This window comes from Pomacea canaliculata, linkage group LG12 (assembly GCF_003073045.1).
Source record: "Pomacea canaliculata isolate SZHN2017 linkage group LG12, ASM307304v1, whole genome shotgun sequence".
Classification (NCBI taxonomy): domain Eukaryota; kingdom Metazoa; phylum Mollusca; class Gastropoda; order Architaenioglossa; family Ampullariidae; genus Pomacea; species Pomacea canaliculata.
Window position 1 is genome coordinate 7,172,479 of NC_037601.1, and position 19,880 is coordinate 7,192,358.

The window sequence follows — 19,880 nt, forward strand, 5'->3', positions numbered from 1 at the left end:
GAGAGAAGTAGAAATCAGGCCCAGCAGTTCTGAAAGCTTGCAATTTGATAATTCTTTAGCCGTTAGCGATGCAGAGAATTCGGAGCTGTCAGAATTTCCTCAAATAAATTGCGATTACGAAAGTGTAGGTCACGAACTTTACCATTCGAAAGCAACAGAATTTCGACAGTTCCTTCTGTTTACTGGTATAGTAGCGTTAAAAGTATCGATTCAGACAAATTAACTTTAATGGCATTTTCTCTACAACAAATGGTAATGACTGTATGATGGTCAATAATTTATTTTACTGTTATTCTAGATAGCTGGCTGCTGGCATTTAAAGATGAAAGTGGTCACAGGATGTGCAACTGGCCATCACAATCTGTTGAACCAGATGCAAGCTTCATTAATTAGAGCTATAAAGCCAGATTCCTCATGTTCTATGCTTCCAGTTCTCCTGCACAAGTCATTAAGTAAGTGCAATTTATTTTTTGATTCCTAATATTCATAATTAATTCTTGTGCAGAAGAAAATTTATGAACTGTTTGAACACTATAGCATGTCATTACGGCACAAACAGTGTAACTTTGGTTGTGATTTTGCCCTATAAGAGTGAAAGGAACTAAAGTACGTGATTATATTAAAGTGAAATTTATGCTGTGCTTTTGGTCTTGATTTGTGACATCTAATTAGCACCTTTGCCTTCACGCCTCCAGCGCCCTTGTCTGGTGTTCATCCTGCCAGCACAGGGACCCCAACCCTTGGAAGGTAATTTGAAGTCATTTTGTTCATAATCATTTTAACATTTTGTTTGTTCTTACCCTCGGCCAAGACTTTTGAACAGCGTTTTTGTGAAATATAACTAGAAGTGCAAAATCCCAGGCTTCTTTTGCCATAGTGAAAAAAATTGAAATAAATAAGGATCACTATTTTACATGTTTTCTGCTATTGCATTTGTTGGTTCCAGGTAAACAAGATAAACTACAGAAAGCTGTACAGCATATACTGTCTCTTCTGGAAGAGATGAAAACTGACGTGAAAGACATGAAAAATAGGCTTGCGCAGATGGAGTGCCAAACCCAAGAAAAGGAGCTGACATCTGACACAAGGGTTACAGTTTCCCTTAAAATCTTCAGAGGATGTAGAATGTCTCAAGTTGGATTTAAAGACAGATCCAGGAAAACGTGCACGCTTGGTATGTACTCTATTCTGAGGAGTCAAGTGTCTGTGTGCTATTCCCTTTAAAGGTTTTCATAGCATTATATTGTATAATGTCTGCAGTACTAAAATGTAACAAAAGCATTGTTATGGTGGCATGAATTACAGCTGATAATAAATTTTCTGTAACCACTTTAGCTTGGTTACGAAGAAAAATATGAAACTTCCTTAATGGTTTTCATCCATATTTTGGTCTTAGAATACGAAGAAAAATATGAAACTTCCTTAATGGTTTTCATCCATATTTTGGTCTTATAATACTAGTTCTCATAACATGTATCATGATACTGACTACAGCAAGTTTTATTATAAAAAAGGATGTTTGTTTATTTTTGTCTGTTTCCAGGAATGCTATTTGGCGATGAGGGGAGGCTTTAGCTTAAAGCTCGTAGTCAGGGGTATACTTTCTGTGCTATTTTCAACAGAATTAGCCCGGTGTTACAACTATAATGGCCTGAAGGGAAAGAAGGGACTGAAGAACCACCCCTTTATTTTAAGAACAGTTCAGGGTAAGGATTTAAATATTTGACTTTGTGTTTTCATGAGTCATTGAGAAAAAATATTTCAGTGTGGTTGAATTACATTGCAAATTTTAAAATATGTACACATGTTTATGCAATGTCTGATCCTTTTAATCAGCTGGTTAATACTGTGTAGAAAGGGATTATGATGACAGTTTATGGATAGAGTTCTCCTGCCTATAGAAATTCTAACTGAAATTCAAATGCAGCTCCACTTGTTTCTGTTTATAACGCTTTAAAATTTTTATGCCACTTTACATATCTTTATAATTTGCTTGTACCTTTCTTTATTTCACCATATATTCTGGATTTTTAATTTCAGCAACCTACAATTAAATGATTATTTTTATGCAGACTTCATATTCTTATATTTGTTCTATTTTTAGATGCTGCAAGAAAAAGTTATCCTGATGCTACGGAAGTGGAACTGCAAATTCAGATTTCGAGCTGGCTGACTGGGGCGAGAGATCGTGAAAATGGGAGAAAGGAAAGACTTTTAAAGCCTGTAAATAATTCTGGGGTTGAGGGTGAATTACAGGAGAAGTAAAGCTGTAAAAATTTCAACTGATATTTGTCTGGAAAACTCTGACATAAACCTGTACAGGTCAATGCTTTACGAATTTGTGTAAATAATCATTTTTTTAAATTAACAATTAAATAAACATCAGTAAACAAAAAATTATGTTTGTTTTTTGTAACATTTTTGCATTTTTGTATGAACGTTTTTGCTGTTTCTTATGCAATCATTGCAAGACACTCATTATTAATCCATTTATTTTGCATTTATAGGGTTATGTTGATGTATTTGATATTTTTTGCAAATCAGAATACACCGAAATACCTAAAATTACCAATAGCAGCTGAAAAAGACATCTGGGATTTATCTGGGATTTGCCCATATTGCCTATATGGAAAATCCCATATAGGACCCATTGTTAACCCGTTTGCGCTTTCTACGTTGGGACCTATATAGGTTTACCATATGCCCCCTAGATTCTGCTATATAGGGTCAACGTGGGTCCATGTGGGTCCTGTTTTCTAATGCTGATTGGGCAAGAGCAAGCAGCAGGCATTGCCTACTCCGATTCACCATAAATCGTCCCTACATTGGTTAGTGTTTTGTGAACATTTATAGTAATCTGCTTCTTAAAATATTGTTCTGTACTTGAAATATTTATGTTCAACTCTAGTAGATCATTAGTAACATATATGTGTAAGGTCAGTTGGCTTAAGTGTAAAGTGAAAATAAATTCATAAATAGGAACATGATGAAAATCCTATCGCTGAGTATATTGGTGTGTTGATTTTCCTAACATAGTTTTAGGTACTTTCAACACCCTTACAACCCTCAGTTTACCCGACTATGTCAACTTCATTTAATTATTTCCACTTTGTAATTGCTATGGTGTGTGTTTGAGTGACGAGAAGGAAACAATGACATCACATCATCTAGGTCAAGGAAAAAAAAAGGTAAAGCAGAAATGATCAAGCATAGGAAGATTTTTTTTATCCTGTAGTAACAGTGGTCTTTAGGAAAAGTGCATGTAAAAGTGTATAAGCAGTAATATTTATTATAAAAGGGTAAAGAAAAATAATGTTTAACAACAGATGACACAAGAATTATATTTCATTGACTTTGGAAATTCATAAAAAGTGACCATCATTAACATAAAAAACACACTCAAATGCACAAAAATACACTGTCTAGTGAAATCAACTTAATACAAAGTGACCAAATATCAATATAGTACAAGGTATGTTTTCTTCCAAGCAAAATATTTTCATATGATGATTTTTTATATAAATCTTGAAACTTCAATAAGAATACAAATAACTGCCATGATTCATCCATATGCATGTCATAACATCTGTATCCATTTGTAAAAGCACAGCAAAATCCATGCACAACAAAACACTATGCACATACTCTATAAAATTGCCAATGTAATAATCATATTATTAATATTTTATTACAATCAAAAATAAAGTGTCAGTCTCAACTTATGGCTTCAACAATACTCATGATGAGAGAAAGTTTGGTGGACTGTCAATGATGTGTATGCGTGTGTTTCTGCAGTTCTGCTTGATAAGGTTTCGGGAAAAATAGAAATACACATGTGCAGGCACACATACACACTGGGGCAGGTATGGAAGGCAATTACATTTAATAACACTAAAACACAATCAACATAACTCATAGCCATTAATATGTTTCTTTTACAAAGATAACAGAATTTATGAAACCAAACTTTTGAGTAGCAATAAATGGATTTTGAATCATTGTGAACAATTGAAACTATTTTTAAAAAACTTAAGAGGTCTAATTGTAGAATTAGAAAGGTTATATTACTGCATTTTAAATGGTGTTCAACATTAGTTACTTTGACTAAAATTGCTGAATTATATACTTTTCCAAACTGTAAGTACTTACAAGTGTGTTTTTCAGACACTTGGTATCTGACTGTAAACAAAAATTCATATGTCTCAGTTATGTATGAAGTGTGTGTTGAACAATACTAATACTTTGTATGCAATTTGACCACAGGAGATAATTTGACCATAGTCAGAAATGGCTTTCACCAAACTGCAGAATAAGCTACCATTATTCATCTCTGGACATGCAGAAATAAACTATAAAAAGACAGAGGATCACACAGAACTGCAGTGTTAATATCACCACACAAGTTGGGTTCACACGAGAGAGAGGGCATGCAGACCATTCAAAGGTGCCACAATTGTTAGATATCAAGGTTCTTTTGAATTCAGGTTCCCATGCAATGTCTGGTGTAACACTGTGCTTCAGGCTATTTTCTGCTCTAAAGGTGCGCTTTCAAACAGCCACAGAACAACCTTTTGGCATTTACATAAAAAAGGAAGCTAAATAAAGTTGAACAAATCTAAACCCATAAAAAAGTGAGACCATAATTTACATTTAATCAACACACAAAAAAGCACAATTGTCATATCTTTGGGGGTCAGTGAAGAGTGGGGTTTTGATTCACCTGCGTACCCATGCCTGCATACACAAGTGTCTTGTGCAAGCCTCACAACCATCTTAGGTATATGAAACTACTCAAATTCTAACAAAAGTCTTAAACTAAAACGGCATATCCACACATGCATCAACAGAAACCATGAGCATGACAAAGATCAATGTGCATAGGTCAATCCATGTAGATAAAGGAGACTAAATCAAGATTTATTCTGTGGTTGAATTATAGGCTGTAGTTTACTAGCCTATGGCTTCTATGCTCTGACAAAGTTTGCTGTCCAATTACCCTACGTAAAGCTTATTTGTAAAAAGAATGCTATATATGTCATAGTAGACCATCAATATGTGTAACATGATTGTGGATCATAAATTTTAGCTATGATACATTGCTAATTTGTCCTGTGATTGCTGCCAGTCATTGAATAGGCACATGGAGGCAGCAGCTGACAAACCCCTTCTTGGGCAATGGTGAACAGGATGACCTGTCAACTTCATGTTCATAACCCATTTCTTCATCTGACCATCACAGCGCCAACCTCCCTACAAGGTACTTTTGAGTTGTGCTGGGTCACATGGCCAAACCAGATCAGCCTACATCGTTTAACTGTTGCTGTTCCTACAAGTAGCCTGACTGCTTCATACAAAGTCATTGGTTCTACATTCCCTGAGATCCGGAGCAGCCTCCTCAGGCACTTTTTCTCGAATACCTGGATACTCATGTCCGTAACAGCAAGAATGCTCCACATTTCCCATCTGTAAAGCAGGACTGCTACTATGAGCTACTTGTACAGACTGAACTTTGTATTAAACCTGTTTTTGTTGCAATCCTGATGCAGATATCATGAAGCTGTCATCTTTGGAAAGGGTGACTACCCAGGACTGTTGTTAAACCTCTTTGAACCATACTCAGTTCAAGACCTGTTATCACACTTTTGTCTATGTACCTTGCACCTGTTTACAAATCTGTGCATAAAATGATCTTAGTTTTGATACTAATAACTAACAAAGCAGTGGAGGCAGACATTGCATCTGGAAACTGATTAGGCAGTTCCACAGTGCCAAAACAGTGTTTGCACTGTCAAGTCACAGTTAAGCACAATTTTCAACTTCCTGACAGCTGCATACTTTCTTCAGTCAGACCATACTTACAAATAATCAATTCAAGAAAAGACAATATGATCAGTCTGTGCATGACACAGGTTTGCCACTTTTTGTATTTATTTGCACTTATAGCTGACATTTTAAAAATGTTTACCAATTCCTAGGAAAAAGAAAAAAAAAAAATCTGGTTTCTGTAGGCATTAAGTGCTGAATGTTTATAACGTTTCCCCCCAAAAAATTGTAGTAAATATGACAACAGCTGACTCAGAAATGAAAAAAGTTCATCTGCTGTATCCCTTTTCTCTTAAATTTTAAATGGAAGTAGTCTGCTCATTCATGTCATGGTGGGGAACACAGCAAATGCCAGAATGATTTCAACACGTTCTGCATAAAGTTTCAGTACTTTTAGGCAGTTCATATGACAAGACAATTTGGGAAGGAAATGAAATATCTGCAGACTGTAGATAAGCCCTACAAACCAAAATACAGCTTTTATAAGAATAACTACGATGAATGAAATTTCTGCCTATCACTGAATTCTCATGTCCTCCATCAAGCATAGTAATGTCTTCAGTAACCATGTATAATTGGCATCCAAACAAGATTTCCACTTTCTTGGTGTAACTTGTTATTCAGCAACATGACCTGCAGAGAGAGTTATTATTTCTTCATATTGACAATGTAAGTGGTACTGAAGATGAGCTGTTGAAGCAATATAACCTATAAATATAATATGTTCATTGAAAAATATTGATTCTGAAACTGTTGATAAGAAGAGAGAAAAAAGTAAACAGCCACTGAGCGTTCACTTAGTACTCAGTTAAACAGTAAAGTCAGTTTTTAGTCAAGTAAATTTTAGTCAACGCTATCAGATTTTACTGAAAAATCAAATTCTATATAAATCTGCAATAATTAGTAGTATTTCTGCATCAAATACTGTAGTTACATAAATCTTAATGGCAGTCTATGATGCAGCAACCCATTTCCATCAAAACAATTTACATACATCAATATTAGTGACACCAGTAAACTCATACATTTTGTTTTGCTTGCACCAGAAGTACTGTAACACAAAGTATACTATCAAGAATACTTGCAACATAAATATTTACTACTGAGGGACTGGGAGGACATCAATATAAAAGCTTCTAGTACCCAGCCAATCATACAGATTCAGGGATCCCATGCAATTATCAAGTGCAAGTGGCAATTACAAAGTTGATCAAAAGTCAAGCATCATGTCAAACTGAAGACTACCAAAATTGTTTATGCCTTTAGAATGTAATGACTGCATACTTGTAGCTCAAGTCCTAATAGGAGCAATAAATATTAAATTTTATTAGTTTTAGAAACAATGCAGGCACTTTACACAGGATTTGCAGAATGAGTACTATGGTGACTTTCACAATGACATTAGCATCAATGCCCACCTGAATGTTGCTATGAATATTGCATAATCTATTTCCATGTTAAAGTACTCCTGCATGCACTGATCCACAATAATGGTGTCAGGAATTAGTTTCATTTTGTTTAACTGACCCCCATGGATTTTATTTTCAAGCTATCAAAGAGCTTAAACACACAAAACAACTCTACCACTAACCAGCACTGTTTTAAAGCAGTATCTAGATTTATGATTCCCACTCAGTGCTGAACCTGATCATAATGACATTTTTATTTACAAAAGCAATTAAAAAAACAGCATTTCAACCAAAACAAAGATTAATGTAAATTCATCAAGAGCAAGAAAATGCATCTTCCACTTCAAAGACACAATTACCTGATACTGGAACTTCTTTATCTAAGATCCATGATGGCATAATTTATATGCATATAGAATTTGTTCTTCGTGCATATTATGCCTCCCCTACTTACCCCATACCCTAACATCCACGTCTGTCCTTATGCCCCCATCCCCCATAAAGAAATTATGTACATGTACACACATATATATATATTCTCTCATTCTTCAAACTAAAAAGTTTGAACTTTTCACACATCAAAAGAATCATCTTCATTTTTACAGTCTGCATAACAATACAAGTATCCATATTTTTTCCCCTAGGTAAAAGACCTCTGAATTAATAGCTAAACAATTTACCCAGTTTTTCACATAAGGAAAATGCCTTTCTTGCAGCAAGACATATATATTTGAAAGTATACACCTTAAAAAGCCAATGGATGACTGATTATGTTCATTGTTCTCTAGAATGCAAACTCAGATCCCACCCATTCCCAACATAAGCACATTTCCAAACTGGAAACCACCAGTATGACTGTTTATCTCCAACAATGATGTGTAGTGAAACAAGCAAAGTCACTGAACAAACCAAAAAAATTCTAAACACGAGTTATTCTAGCCTTCTTGTCCAAAGTCTTCTGTGAACTTGATCAACTTTTTCAAGTCATCTTCATTTACTGTGGGCTTTTGGGTACCCAATGACATCAGCATATCACTCTGCAAAGAACATTGAAGTAGGAATTAAACTAGTCAACTAAAATCAACCAAAACATAAATTTCTTAACCACATAAAGGACACTTTAAAAAAAACAAAAAACACTTGATGCCATATAGCTTTACTCTTTCTTTCAACAAGGGCAAACAATCTACCCTGATGATTTGTTGTGCATGCCACATAAAATGTCATTGAAATCCTAAGCACCCGAGTTTCTGAAGTCTCTTAACCATTAGATGTGAGCCAGAAAGATTTCTGGGACTGAAGACTTTCTGAGAGCCATAATCACAAAACATGTTCATATTGCATATCTGCATCACTGTTTCACTCATAACAACATGTAATAAAATGCCTTCATTCAGTTTCACAGTACTGTAATTTTAAGCATATTAATTTTAGATAATGCCATTGCTATGTTATTATGCATAAAAAGTCCAGTGATAATGTTGCTCATCTCCAAGTCTGCACATAATTGCAACAGACTTTTGTGGGGAAATTGAAAGGTGTCAGCCTGTCCTGAATGATTCTTCTTGTCTCTTAGCAGTCTGTGTTGAATTCCCTTTTGCTGGCTGAGGAAGCCTTTGGTTCTTGGGCATCTAATCACTCCCACTATTACACAGCTTCTTATTTTGGACATTCTGCAGAGGTCCCGATTTTAAAATGTCAGACGATTCAAAGTATTTGGGAGATCTAGGTAGTTTATAGTGGATTGTAATATACAATGCCTGAGCAGTAATAACACTTCCAATCGTTGGTTCACTGTATAGCTCTTGGCCTACCAACCTTTAGACCATGCTTAATAAAAACAATTCTGCTGTAAGGAAGGTTCTATCATTCTAACAATGTTATCTATGGTATTAGAAGTTCTTTTGACAAGTGAAAGTGTACTGACTTATGTAATGCAAGAGAGACTATAAGTGCCTGGGTAAATAAATTGGATGTAGTCAGTTTATGTTTTTTTTAATAGCCCGTGTTAATATTTTATGTAAAGTGATGCGCTATGTTGCTGTTGGCAATTCCCTGAAAGGGATTAACATATTCTGTATTAAGAATTTGTAAGTGTGCCTGTAAATCCATCTATAGCACCTTCAACAGGTTTGCCAAAAACAGAAAATTCTGGCGTGCAGCACATTATCCCACTATGGAACGTCCTTTATCTCCCCTTTTTTTGTTTGATACAGCCTTTAAATAAAGGGTCTAAGTATGAGGTTGTAGCATAATTACTCAGCTCCATGCAGCACACTACTCTGTGACAACCGGAAGTGACTGTCAACTTCAACCTATGCAAACTGATGTCAATTTTTAGAGCTGTGGCAGATTCTTCCAGTCTATATTAAAGATTAACATATAAAGGATTTCTTCATTTAAAAAATGAATCTGCCAGATAGCTAAATCCATCCCCATAAAACTGTGGGGCAACACAATATCTATTTCCACTGGCACACTGTATCATTCACTATAAGACAGATCATATTTGGCCCCCAGACCTTCTTAAGAAGCCACAGCTTTTGTTGCTATCCCAGTTTTGTTCTAAGATTTTTTCTCAGGTTGGAAATCTGTCCCCTAGACAAAGAACTCCCATCTATGCTTAACTGTTAGATGGAAGAAAAATACAAGATGTATGCTGACCATTGAGACAATAGGTTCCAATAGCTTGTCACCCGGAACATCCATCCAGCTCATTTCGATAGCTCCTGGAGCCCCAGGAGAGCAAGGAGTCAACAGATCATCCACAATTTGACTGGGGTCATCCCGTGAAGGGCCTCGAACCTTCAACAAAATTCACAGTAACTCTCAGTTGCATTACTGTAATGACCCACATTCTTATCAAATGAAAGCCTTTGCAGTGAAAATATTTTTGTGTGTTTTGAGATGCATACTGCATTAGTGGTGACAAAATGGACTTAATTAGAATGGATGTTTACAAATCTTTTTGCCTTTGGAAACAAAGTAGATCATCATGTGAAAGTAAATAAAAGTATTTTTTTTTTATTCTTGAAAGTAAACAATAAAAGGCATTGAAGCTAAATATCTCAATATTATGTGCAAATAATTATTTTAATTTCTGTAATTCCATGTTTCTGCTTTGCTCAGATGAGGCAGATCCTAATTCAGCTACTGACACTAATATTTAAAAAAAAAAAAAACTGGAGGAGACAGCCTAATGGTTAGAGTTAATGGCATCTGAGCCTACACGTACAAACACTAGCAGATTCAAGTAAACAATAAAAGGCATTGAAGCTAAATATCTCAATATTATGTGCAAATAATTATTTTAATTTCTGTAATTCCATGTTTCTGCTTTGCTCAGATGAGGCAGATCCTAATTCAGCTACTGACACTAATATTAAAAAAAAAAAAACAACAAAAAACTGGAGGAGACAGCCTAATGGTTAGAGTTAATGGCATCTGAGCCTACACGTACAAACACTAGCAGATTCAACACCTGTGTGAAGCAACCTACTTTTCCTACTGAGATACCTGCGCCTCTGTGGGGGTGGGGGGTTGGGGGAGGAATTGGTGTTTTACTCTGTGCCAGCAACTATGGCCATATCACGGCAAGGCAGCCAGCCCTGTAAGCAGATGCCACGTGCAGAGAAAGAACTGCGTGCCAGAAACGAGAAGTGAACCCAGGACAGCCAACCTTAACTGTATTGGTGACAGGCGCTAACCGTTGTACCACCGGACCGCCTTACCTGCGCCTCTGTAAGGAGTTGCAAAGGGTAAAGCACCATGGGAGAGAAAAGCAGGGAAGGGGATAAGCACCACAAAAGCTGGCCATCTGGGTAAGTCTAGGCAAACATGCTTCATGAACTTGAGGGCAGACTGTTATCAACTAGGCAAATCTGCTACCCACTGGCAGCATTTGAAACAGCATATTCATGGCCTTTGGGTAGGCTTACCCTAATTCTACGTGGTTAATACTGGATGGAGATCCTGCTGATAAAATAGATCTATTCTAGTAAATCGAGATGCCATATAAAACAAAACATCTTGGTCAACATTTCCCTTTTTTGCTCCCAGCACTGAGTTCATTCAGTTACCTTTATTTTTTTTCTGAGTAGTTTTGTTTCCAAATTAAAACAAAACAATATTTTTGTCTAATATTTGCAAAAAGGAAGAACCACTGGGTCAGAGTGAATAAAATGAACTTTCTGCAGTTTCTTGTTTAATTGCTTGTTCCTCATTTAGCAGCACAATACATGTGCAATCTCAATTTTTAGGGAATTTCTGCTGTGCTGGACTGTTAATTAACTTCATTAATTCTACATAGGGGCTCATTAATCTAGAGATGGTCTGTCTGGTTAATTTTACCTACTAGTTTCCTATTTAAGCTAAAACAGTTTTAATCATGGTTAAACTTTCCAGCCATGGGTGATAAACCCAACTGCAACATAGCAAAGACATGTTTTACTAACCATACTTTTCACAACCCTGAACTAAACTACATCATAGGCTACTTACTGCTGGAAGCCAACCTGTCATACTATACTTTCTACTGAAAAACAATTTAACAGAGTGTGACATGTACATTTCCTCTTCTCCTGTTTGTCCAAGACCAGTGCAAATTCTTAAATGCTAAAAGCTATAAATTCTAGGAGTATAATATCCACAACCATTGCAAATCAGCAGCATCAGGCTATTGGAAACACACCTGTCGGAAGTGAGTAGCTGTCTGAACTTTTCTGACAGGCTGCATAAGAGCATCTCTCACTACAATACTTATATCAGCTCCTGAATACCTGAAACAGTAACACAAATTTCATATAAAATAAATATTAAATTTAAATGCCTTTGGTATCTTCAAAGGAATAGCCAGTCAAATAGAAAGTTGGGCTAAAATGATAGACACTGATAGGCTGAACTGTTAAAATTTTGGGTTGTAATAGAACAGAAAAATACCAGAGTAAAGGATGAGAAGATTACAAAAAGTAACATTAAATTTTTTATGTGGCAAATGCATGCTTCGATTTGATAATCGATGCCAAGAAAAGCTGTTGGGCCAACAATCTCTGGGAATGAAAAATAGAAGAATGACACGGTAAAACTTGACAGTGAATGAACCTCCTTTTTCACAACTAGAAATTTTACATAACCTTGAACAAAAACAAAGCCTGTGTCCTACATGCACCATGCTTGCTCAAATGAAGGATGAAACCAAGACTAATCTTACATTTCTCCCATAAACAATCCTGTATTTTTTGCAAATTACAAGGTATAAATTCTCTGATTTATAAATATAAACCCTACTAGTCACTCTACCAACACTCCCAAGCATCACGACATTTTTTTTTTGTCAAATGGGTCTGGCTACTCCAGCTACATCATGAACTAGGGTCAGTTTGTTCTTTGCAAAAGAATATACAAAAGTAGCGGCCTTCATAAACCATATACCAGACCTGTGTTTTAGAAAACTGTAAACAAAAACTTTTTTGGTAACCCAAAATTTCCAGAAAAAATAGTGAAGGGCTGCATTCCTCTGTTTAAACCTAGCACGTGGGTTCACTTGCCATTCACTTTTAAATTGTGTATGTAATTATGTGTAAGAAATGTCACCTACAATCCATTATAAACTACCTAGATCTCCCAAATACTTTCAATCTTCTGACATTTTAAAACTTGTCTTGCTTAAGGTGACACTAACCTCAGCTGCTCCATCCATTAGAATGTAACACAAGATTTGTCCTGAAACAACTCACCCCTCTGTTTTTTGACCAAGATCTCGAAAATCTTGTTCTGTGAGAGAATGATTGGTTGACCCAAGATGCAGCTTGAACATTTCTATACGGGCTGGAGCTTCAGGAAGTGGTATATAGATTCTCTTTTCAAATCTGCATTAAAAATATTTTATTAAATATGTCATGCTTCAAGGTGTTAAAATGTGTAGCATTCTCAAGTACCTGGGTTTTTAACAAAGATAGCAGGCTAAAGGGACAGCAGGGACATTTTTAAATGGCTCACTTAATTAATGGCAGGCACTGAATAAAGAAAAATTGTAACAGCACAGTTAATAATAAGAATATAAATCAGATTAGAAGTTTTATTTTCATCTGAAAATACTGTTATCAGCACATGAACTTAACTAAAAAAAAAAAAAAAAAAAAAAAAAAAAAAAATATAGGTCAAACGGTTTAAAACTTAGAAATATAAAATAAAATAGCTCTTGTTTAATTAAACAAGCTGACAACCTTAGCAACAGAAATAAAAAAAGAAAGACTCATCAAAAAGCAAATCTAAAAGATATACCTTCTCCTAATAGCAGCATCTAGTGTCCAGGGAATATTTGTAGCACCCAAAACAAGGATGCCATTATTGTCATTGCCAACACCCTGCATCTGCACAAGAAACTCTGTTTTGATGCGACGTGCAGACTCTGATTCGTTATCACTACGAGCACTGCAAAGTGCATCGACTTCATCAATGAAGATAATGCTGGGTTGGTTTTCTCGTGCCAGCTGAAACAGTGTTTTTACTAGCCTAGAGGAACAGAAAAAGGAAATACTGTACACTATAATCCAAGACACTTTTTTGTTTCCATCAACATTCAACTAGCCAAAAGAAAAACTTAACTTCTGGAAACTAAAATGGAAGGAACTTAGACTTACTTCTCACTTTCTCCTAGCCACTTTGATACTAAATCGGATGATGACACAGAGAAGAATGTAGAATTGTTGGCTTCTGTGGCAACAGCTTTAGCAAGGTAAGACTTGCCAGTACCTGGAGGCTGCAATAAGGCTTTGGCTTTAGAGAAATAAATGTTTTCAAATAAAATGCTTAATTCACAGCTAATAAAAAGTTTAAAGTAAAATAATATTAACTAAAGCAGAGAAGCTAAAGAAATATATTATTTCACTTAGGAGCCATTTAATATAATGACTACAATAGCTCAAGCATGTTTATTCAAGTTTTTTACCGACCTACTTATTCCTCAATACATAGTTATGTCTCAAATAGAATACATAAATTTTGTGCTAATTATTGTGGAAAGACTAAGATATCCATTCAGATATTTACAGTCGATCATTTTATATTCTCTTAAACAAACATAAAACTTCTTACCCCATACAAAAGAATCCCTTTCCAAGGTTTTCTTTTTCCTAGGGAAAAAAGCAACCTTGAACACAACTATATGAGCAAAACTGAAATAGTCACACAAGCAGTACAAACTAACACGAACCAATACAGCTTATTTTATGATACAGATAAAGCTAAAAAAAAAGCCTAGCTGCAAACACAAACAAAATGCAGTAAATGACCAACAGACCAACCTGTAAACAAATGTGGAAACTTCACAGGCAAGATCACAGCTTCTTTAAGAGCTTCTTTTGCACCATTCAAGCCAGCCACATCATCCCAACTTACGTTGGGCTTTTCTATTATTATGGCTCCTAAAAAGACAAAATTTTTATGTACTTGCATTTTTACACTGCACATTTATACTAAATACATGGTTTGCTTGAATATTATGTCAAGATGACAACCAAAGGCAATGAGCATCACTGAACTATTATCATAAGTGTTATCAAACTCCAGACATCAAACCCAAACCAAATTGTAGACTAATGAAAGCAACAGCACCTAAAAATGAGACCTCAACTGAAACTTACTGATTATACCTGCAAAAGGGAAAAGTAAACAATAACCATCATCTTCAAAATTAGAGTATTACTGAGAAAACAAAACTAATTGTATTATCTTTAAATTGTTTGGATTTTACAACATGCAAGCAACTAAGGCTATATCACAACAAGAGATGTTTACTCTACACTGAAAGGGTGTAAAACAAGACCCCTGGGTGATACAATAGCACCACTCACAGTATAAACCAACATAAAGACAAAGGATAATCTAAAAGGGTAGATAATATGTTAAAATGGGTGCTGTGTGTTTCAGGCACTGAAATTTAAAGAATATATTTATATCATAGGTCTTTACAGGAGAAATGCTTTTCTAAAAATCTTAAACATATATAAATAAATGAACAGGAAATTGTGATGCCAACTAGGAGAAAATATTTTATGCAGTGCTGTGACAAATAACTAAAAAAACTCAACAACTAGTAGCATACTATACCTTTATGGCTAGTTCACGAATAGTTAAAACAATGACAATTATGGACTACCAATGTAATGTAAAATATATAGTATGCCAACAGAATCTAAATACAGCATCAAGTATTCTAGCTAATGTTCAATAAGCATGTGTGCACATGCGCGCATATGTGTGTGAGACATTCAGGATTCATCAGAAGTGTGAGTTGTATGTGGACACCTTGTGCCGCACATGGTAGACCAGGAAGTGAACGGAAGTGTGAGTTTGGAAGGGTGGTGAGAAGTATAAATTGTGAACAGATGGCCAGTCTTTCACGTTCCAAGGCGGCATGCTGACTGCTGTATTGGATTGCATGTTATGAAGTGGAGTCTGCCTGTCAAGACCGTATGAAAGATTTTGACTTTTCTGTCCATTAATGTCAACTGGTTTTGTGAAGCTGTATTTTTTTTTTTTGGACAAGCAAAATTGTTAGCTTGTCCTGATGATGAGTTAAATAATGATGCCTTGTACTACAGGCACAATAGGTTCAAAAGAACATGTGACTGTCATGATGCATGTGTGGCCGAGCTGAGAAGCAAATGTATGATGTGACAGTGTGTGTGTGCATGCATGTGCTTGTGCACTCATGTTCATACCACGTATTTTTTACCTGACAACTTGTCTTCAAACTTCTTCTTTTCTGGATCCTTTCCATCATCACTTTCATTATCTGATTCTTTGTCACTAAGAGAGAATGAAGAAAAAAAGAGAAATCAAATAAAGAGCTCAGAAGGAAAGCATTCTGAGCACAAACCTGCATATTTAAACATGCAAACAATGCTGACTATATAATTTTAATGAAAGACAAATTATCTTTTATCAACTTGGTTCAGAAACACAGCAATCTGGGGAGGGCATATTCAATAACTTATGCAAAAGGTCAAAAAAAGGTTGTGGGAGAAAAGCTTAAAACTTTAAGCTCTATTATCACCAATGAGCTGGCAATCAGGTCATACAAAATTATGTCCAATTCCAGGCATTTCTTATACAATTTTTAATCAAAAAAAAATATGTTTCTAGAGGGTTTATTGGGTTGAATACGCACTAAATTGGCTGTGGAAATGTGTGCTGGTATGATGTAATGAGTATGCAAGAATGCATTTAGGTCATTTTTTTAAACAGAGTTTTGCTAAGGCTAAATAGTAAATTCATGTGCGAGAGTATCCATTTCATGACTTCTTAATATTTATGTTAAAATGTTATGACATTTATGAACCTCTTTATCCTATATACTGCCCCATATCCAAACACAAATCTGTCAACTAAGTCTGACATAATAAAGAATTTATCACCTTATAAGCTTTAAATACATATTTTAGCTGCATATGAAAAAGCTTACTTCTTTCCACCACCGCCAGAGCTGTTTTTCTCACCATCAGCAACTGGTTTTTTCTCCTTCTTCCTAAGGTAGACCTTTAGCTTTTCAGCTCTATCCAAGTACTGTTTACATTTGGCTCTGATGCTTTCTTTGGCCTTCTCACTAGAAGCTTCATCTATAACATGGGAGGGAAAATCAAAGCAAAATTTTATACAGAATGTTTTATTCTTTTCAAGGTGTCAAAAAGTTTTAAAATGAATACCCAGCATAATAAGTGGGTGCCTAGAACATTTTAAACTTACTTTTTAATTTTCATGTCATGCATCTCTGGCTTTTTTAACTGTAACCATCTTCAAAATAATTAGCATGTTCAACAATTATAATGTATAGGTCTCATTAGTTTTTTTTTCTAACCAAGTGTTTTTAAGGCATCTTGACTGTTGTTTCCTCAGAAATCAATGACACAGTGATAGGTATAATTGGTTTATCTATTTTGCACATTTAATGACAGGAAGTTTAGTTTAGTACCATATCAAGCTAATAAATAACATTCTCACACACCCCTTTCCTAGGAAAAGTAAATGACACAATCATCTAGCTAATCCTTAGTTGATCTCTATCAACAACATACATTCTTATGAATGCTATTATTATGCAAAACACTGTACATAAAAATTCTGTAGATAACACCAACAATGAACACTTGATACAATTAAAAATTAATTTTGATAGAAGGATCATTTGTATTTGACCCTCACATCTGACCTAACCAGAAAATTGTGCTGACAATTTACTGCTCAGAAAAAACAAACATAAGATAAATTTTAAACCGACATCAAAAAGACTAATTTAGCCGACTACCTTAAAATACAGGAAGCTCCAAAAATTACTTTAACACTATATAAAATCAATCGCTTTAGTCTTAAACTCACATTTTATAGCATGCAGAAAGTACTCCACTCCATGGTCATAGAGTCTTAACGCCTCTTCATAATTTTTGTTTTTGTCTTCTTCTGTTGCCTTTGTGACCAAGTCAATGGCTTTCTGCAAAAATATAGTAATTTTATATAGTATAAACAGGATTCGATAAAAAAAATTGATAATAAACCTGTTAAACTGATTTAGTTTTGTGAAATCATGACTGTAAATGCTGTAAACACTGTTCCTGAAAAATACAACTCACTTCCATTTACTCTTGCAAGCCTTCCCATGCTTTGCACAGAATATAAGCGTCTGGGAGTTGCTCTTTAAAAACGTTTACTTTATGTCACGCAGTGATAAGAAAAGTCTATGCTGATTATATAAAGTTCCTTTTCTGTGGTGGCACATGATTCTGACACGTTTGGGTTTAGATATTGCCTCATTTCACCTGAGTATTGATGACTCACCGACACCAGGACTATCTTCAGTCAGCTAAATAATATATCCGTCATTGTTGGTGTTCCTTTCTTTTAATTACATCTCTAATACTTCATCGTTCTCTACTTCTAGGTGTCCGATACAAATATAGGCAAAATATTTCGCACAACAATATTCACTTAATTCAGTAATGACCATTGTTATTTCTGGTTACCTTTCACTGTTTTTTTCTGCAGCTTGATCTACTCCTTAATAGCCATAAGGTCTTAAAGGCCAAAAAAAACGTCTAAATAAACACCCTTCCTTATATTTTTCTAAATCTTTGTAAATGATCTAACTTACGAAACTACATCAAGAGAGAACATATTCAATACTGCATCAACAGTTTAAATATTGTTTTAAGTTGTTCCTTTGACCAATATTTTTTTTTTAAAAGTCTTACCTGAAGGGTATTTGACGTGGACATTGAAGTAGTTGGTACTTCAGAAGCTATACAATGATAGTGTACAATCCAGAAATGGTGTGATGTTTTCTAACGGGAGAAAGATTGCAGACAAGCTTCCCTATTTTCTGGTGTGAGCATCACATAAACATGGCGAAATACTTCCGATGAAATCACATGACACAAGGGCAATAACTACCATTGCAGGAAGTCAGAAGTTTTCTTTACTCAACTCCTTCTTCTGCGGTCATTCAAGTGAATCCAGCGGCACTGTAGCAAAAAAAAAAAACAAAAACAAAAAAAAACAAACAAACAAACAAAAAGTCCTCTCAATCCTTGCTGTTTGTGCCCTGATTCCGCTTTGCGTCTTCAATGTTTGTCTTTTGTTATTTGCCTGCACAGTTGTTTACCTTCCGTCTTTCATATGCTGTTCATGTCTCATTCCTGTCTCAAGCGCTGAAAGCACATACGCTCCTTCGTAAGCATGATCACACCATGGACGTGGGATAATTGTTCGTGATCACAAATTTATAATTAAGACAGAGTATTCAGATGGCTGTCGACATGGGGCGAGTCACTGACTTGCATCGGTTATATATATAAGTCAGTGGGGTGAATGATAGATACCGCGATTGTTTCGGAGTGGTCCGGTGGCGCAACGATTAGCGCCTGTCACCAATAATTATATGGCTGCCCAGAGTTCATTTCTCGTCTCGGGCACGCTGTTCTTTCTCTGCATGTGTGGGCTGCCTTGCCGTGATATAGCCTCAGCTGCTGGCACGGCGCAAAACACCAATTTCCCCCCTTCCCTCTCCGCGATTGTTTCTGTGGGGGACAGGGGTGGTCGATTCGACCATTTGCCACAGCGCACGATCGAGTCGATTCGACCAAACCATCATCTATGCGATAATTCGGGCAAGAAGTGAATTTTGATATGCTATCCAGTGGAGTGGGAATCAGGGAAAAGATACTGAGGGGGCAAAAAAAAAAAAAAGTTCTTATATATATAGCCTCTCCTGGTCCAGTGCTTGAGATTTAATTGATTCTTCATAAAGTTTAAAAAAAAAAAAATCAGAAGAGGCGAGAGATCGAGCTAAGAAAATTAAATGACAAATTATTATTTAAGAGGGTAACATAATAAGCAAAAGTTATGCTTTTTTTAAACATCTAGCCATCGGTTTAAAGAAAGAAAATTGAACAAAAAAAATTTAATTTACCACAAAACAATTAAAAGGCCTTTATATATATATATAATTGAAGAAGACGCTGCATGGGTTGTTGTCTTTTGGCACACTGATCGACTTGCAACCTTGAATGCGATTAACATATGATTATAATTAAAGTTTATCTTATTCTGAATGTTACATAACTTCTTGCGATAACCGGATGAGTCATTTTTCAA

At 35.4% G+C, this 19,880-nt stretch overlaps 1 protein-coding gene and 1 long non-coding RNA gene across 2 annotated transcripts; one reads left to right on the plus strand and one right to left on the minus strand.

Annotated features, from left to right (window-relative positions):
• The first annotated feature begins 953 nt into the window (after positions 1-953).
• Positions 954-5,994, plus strand: LOC112576789. Its single transcript, XR_003101912.1, has 3 exons — positions 954-1,174; positions 1,544-1,706; positions 2,105-5,994. It is a non-coding gene; the product is annotated as an uncharacterized LOC112576789 (long non-coding RNA).
• On the minus strand, positions 5,889-18,730 carry LOC112576788 (vacuolar protein sorting-associated protein 4B-like). The gene is made up of 13 exons (XM_025259508.1): positions 18,479-18,730; positions 17,610-17,721; positions 16,699-16,852; positions 15,970-16,043; positions 14,537-14,656; positions 14,328-14,365; positions 13,874-13,992; positions 13,515-13,745; positions 12,968-13,099; positions 11,923-12,010; positions 9,897-10,037; positions 8,173-8,269; positions 5,889-6,456 (listed from the first exon to the last, which is right to left on the minus strand). The coding sequence occupies exons 1-13, from the start codon at positions 18,500-18,502 to the stop codon at positions 6,440-6,442; spliced, it is 1,347 nt and encodes a 448-aa protein (XP_025115293.1). The 5' UTR covers positions 18,503-18,730; the 3' UTR covers positions 5,889-6,439.
• Positions 18,731-19,880: the final 1,150 nt, after the last annotated feature.

Excerpts from the sequence above, each read along its gene's own strand:
- LOC112576788 (XM_025259508.1), bottom strand. The coding sequence starts at position 18,502 with ATGTCCACGTCAAATACCCTTCAG. Across the intron at positions 17,722-18,478 it reads CCACGTCAAATACCCTTCAG|AAAGCCATTGACTTGGTCAC; the intron begins GTAAGACTTTTA and ends ATATTTTTGCAG. Across the intron at positions 14,366-14,536 it reads GTTTCCACATTTGTTTACAG|GAAAAAGAAAACCTTGGAAA; the intron begins GTTGGTCTGTTG and ends TTTTTTCCCTAG.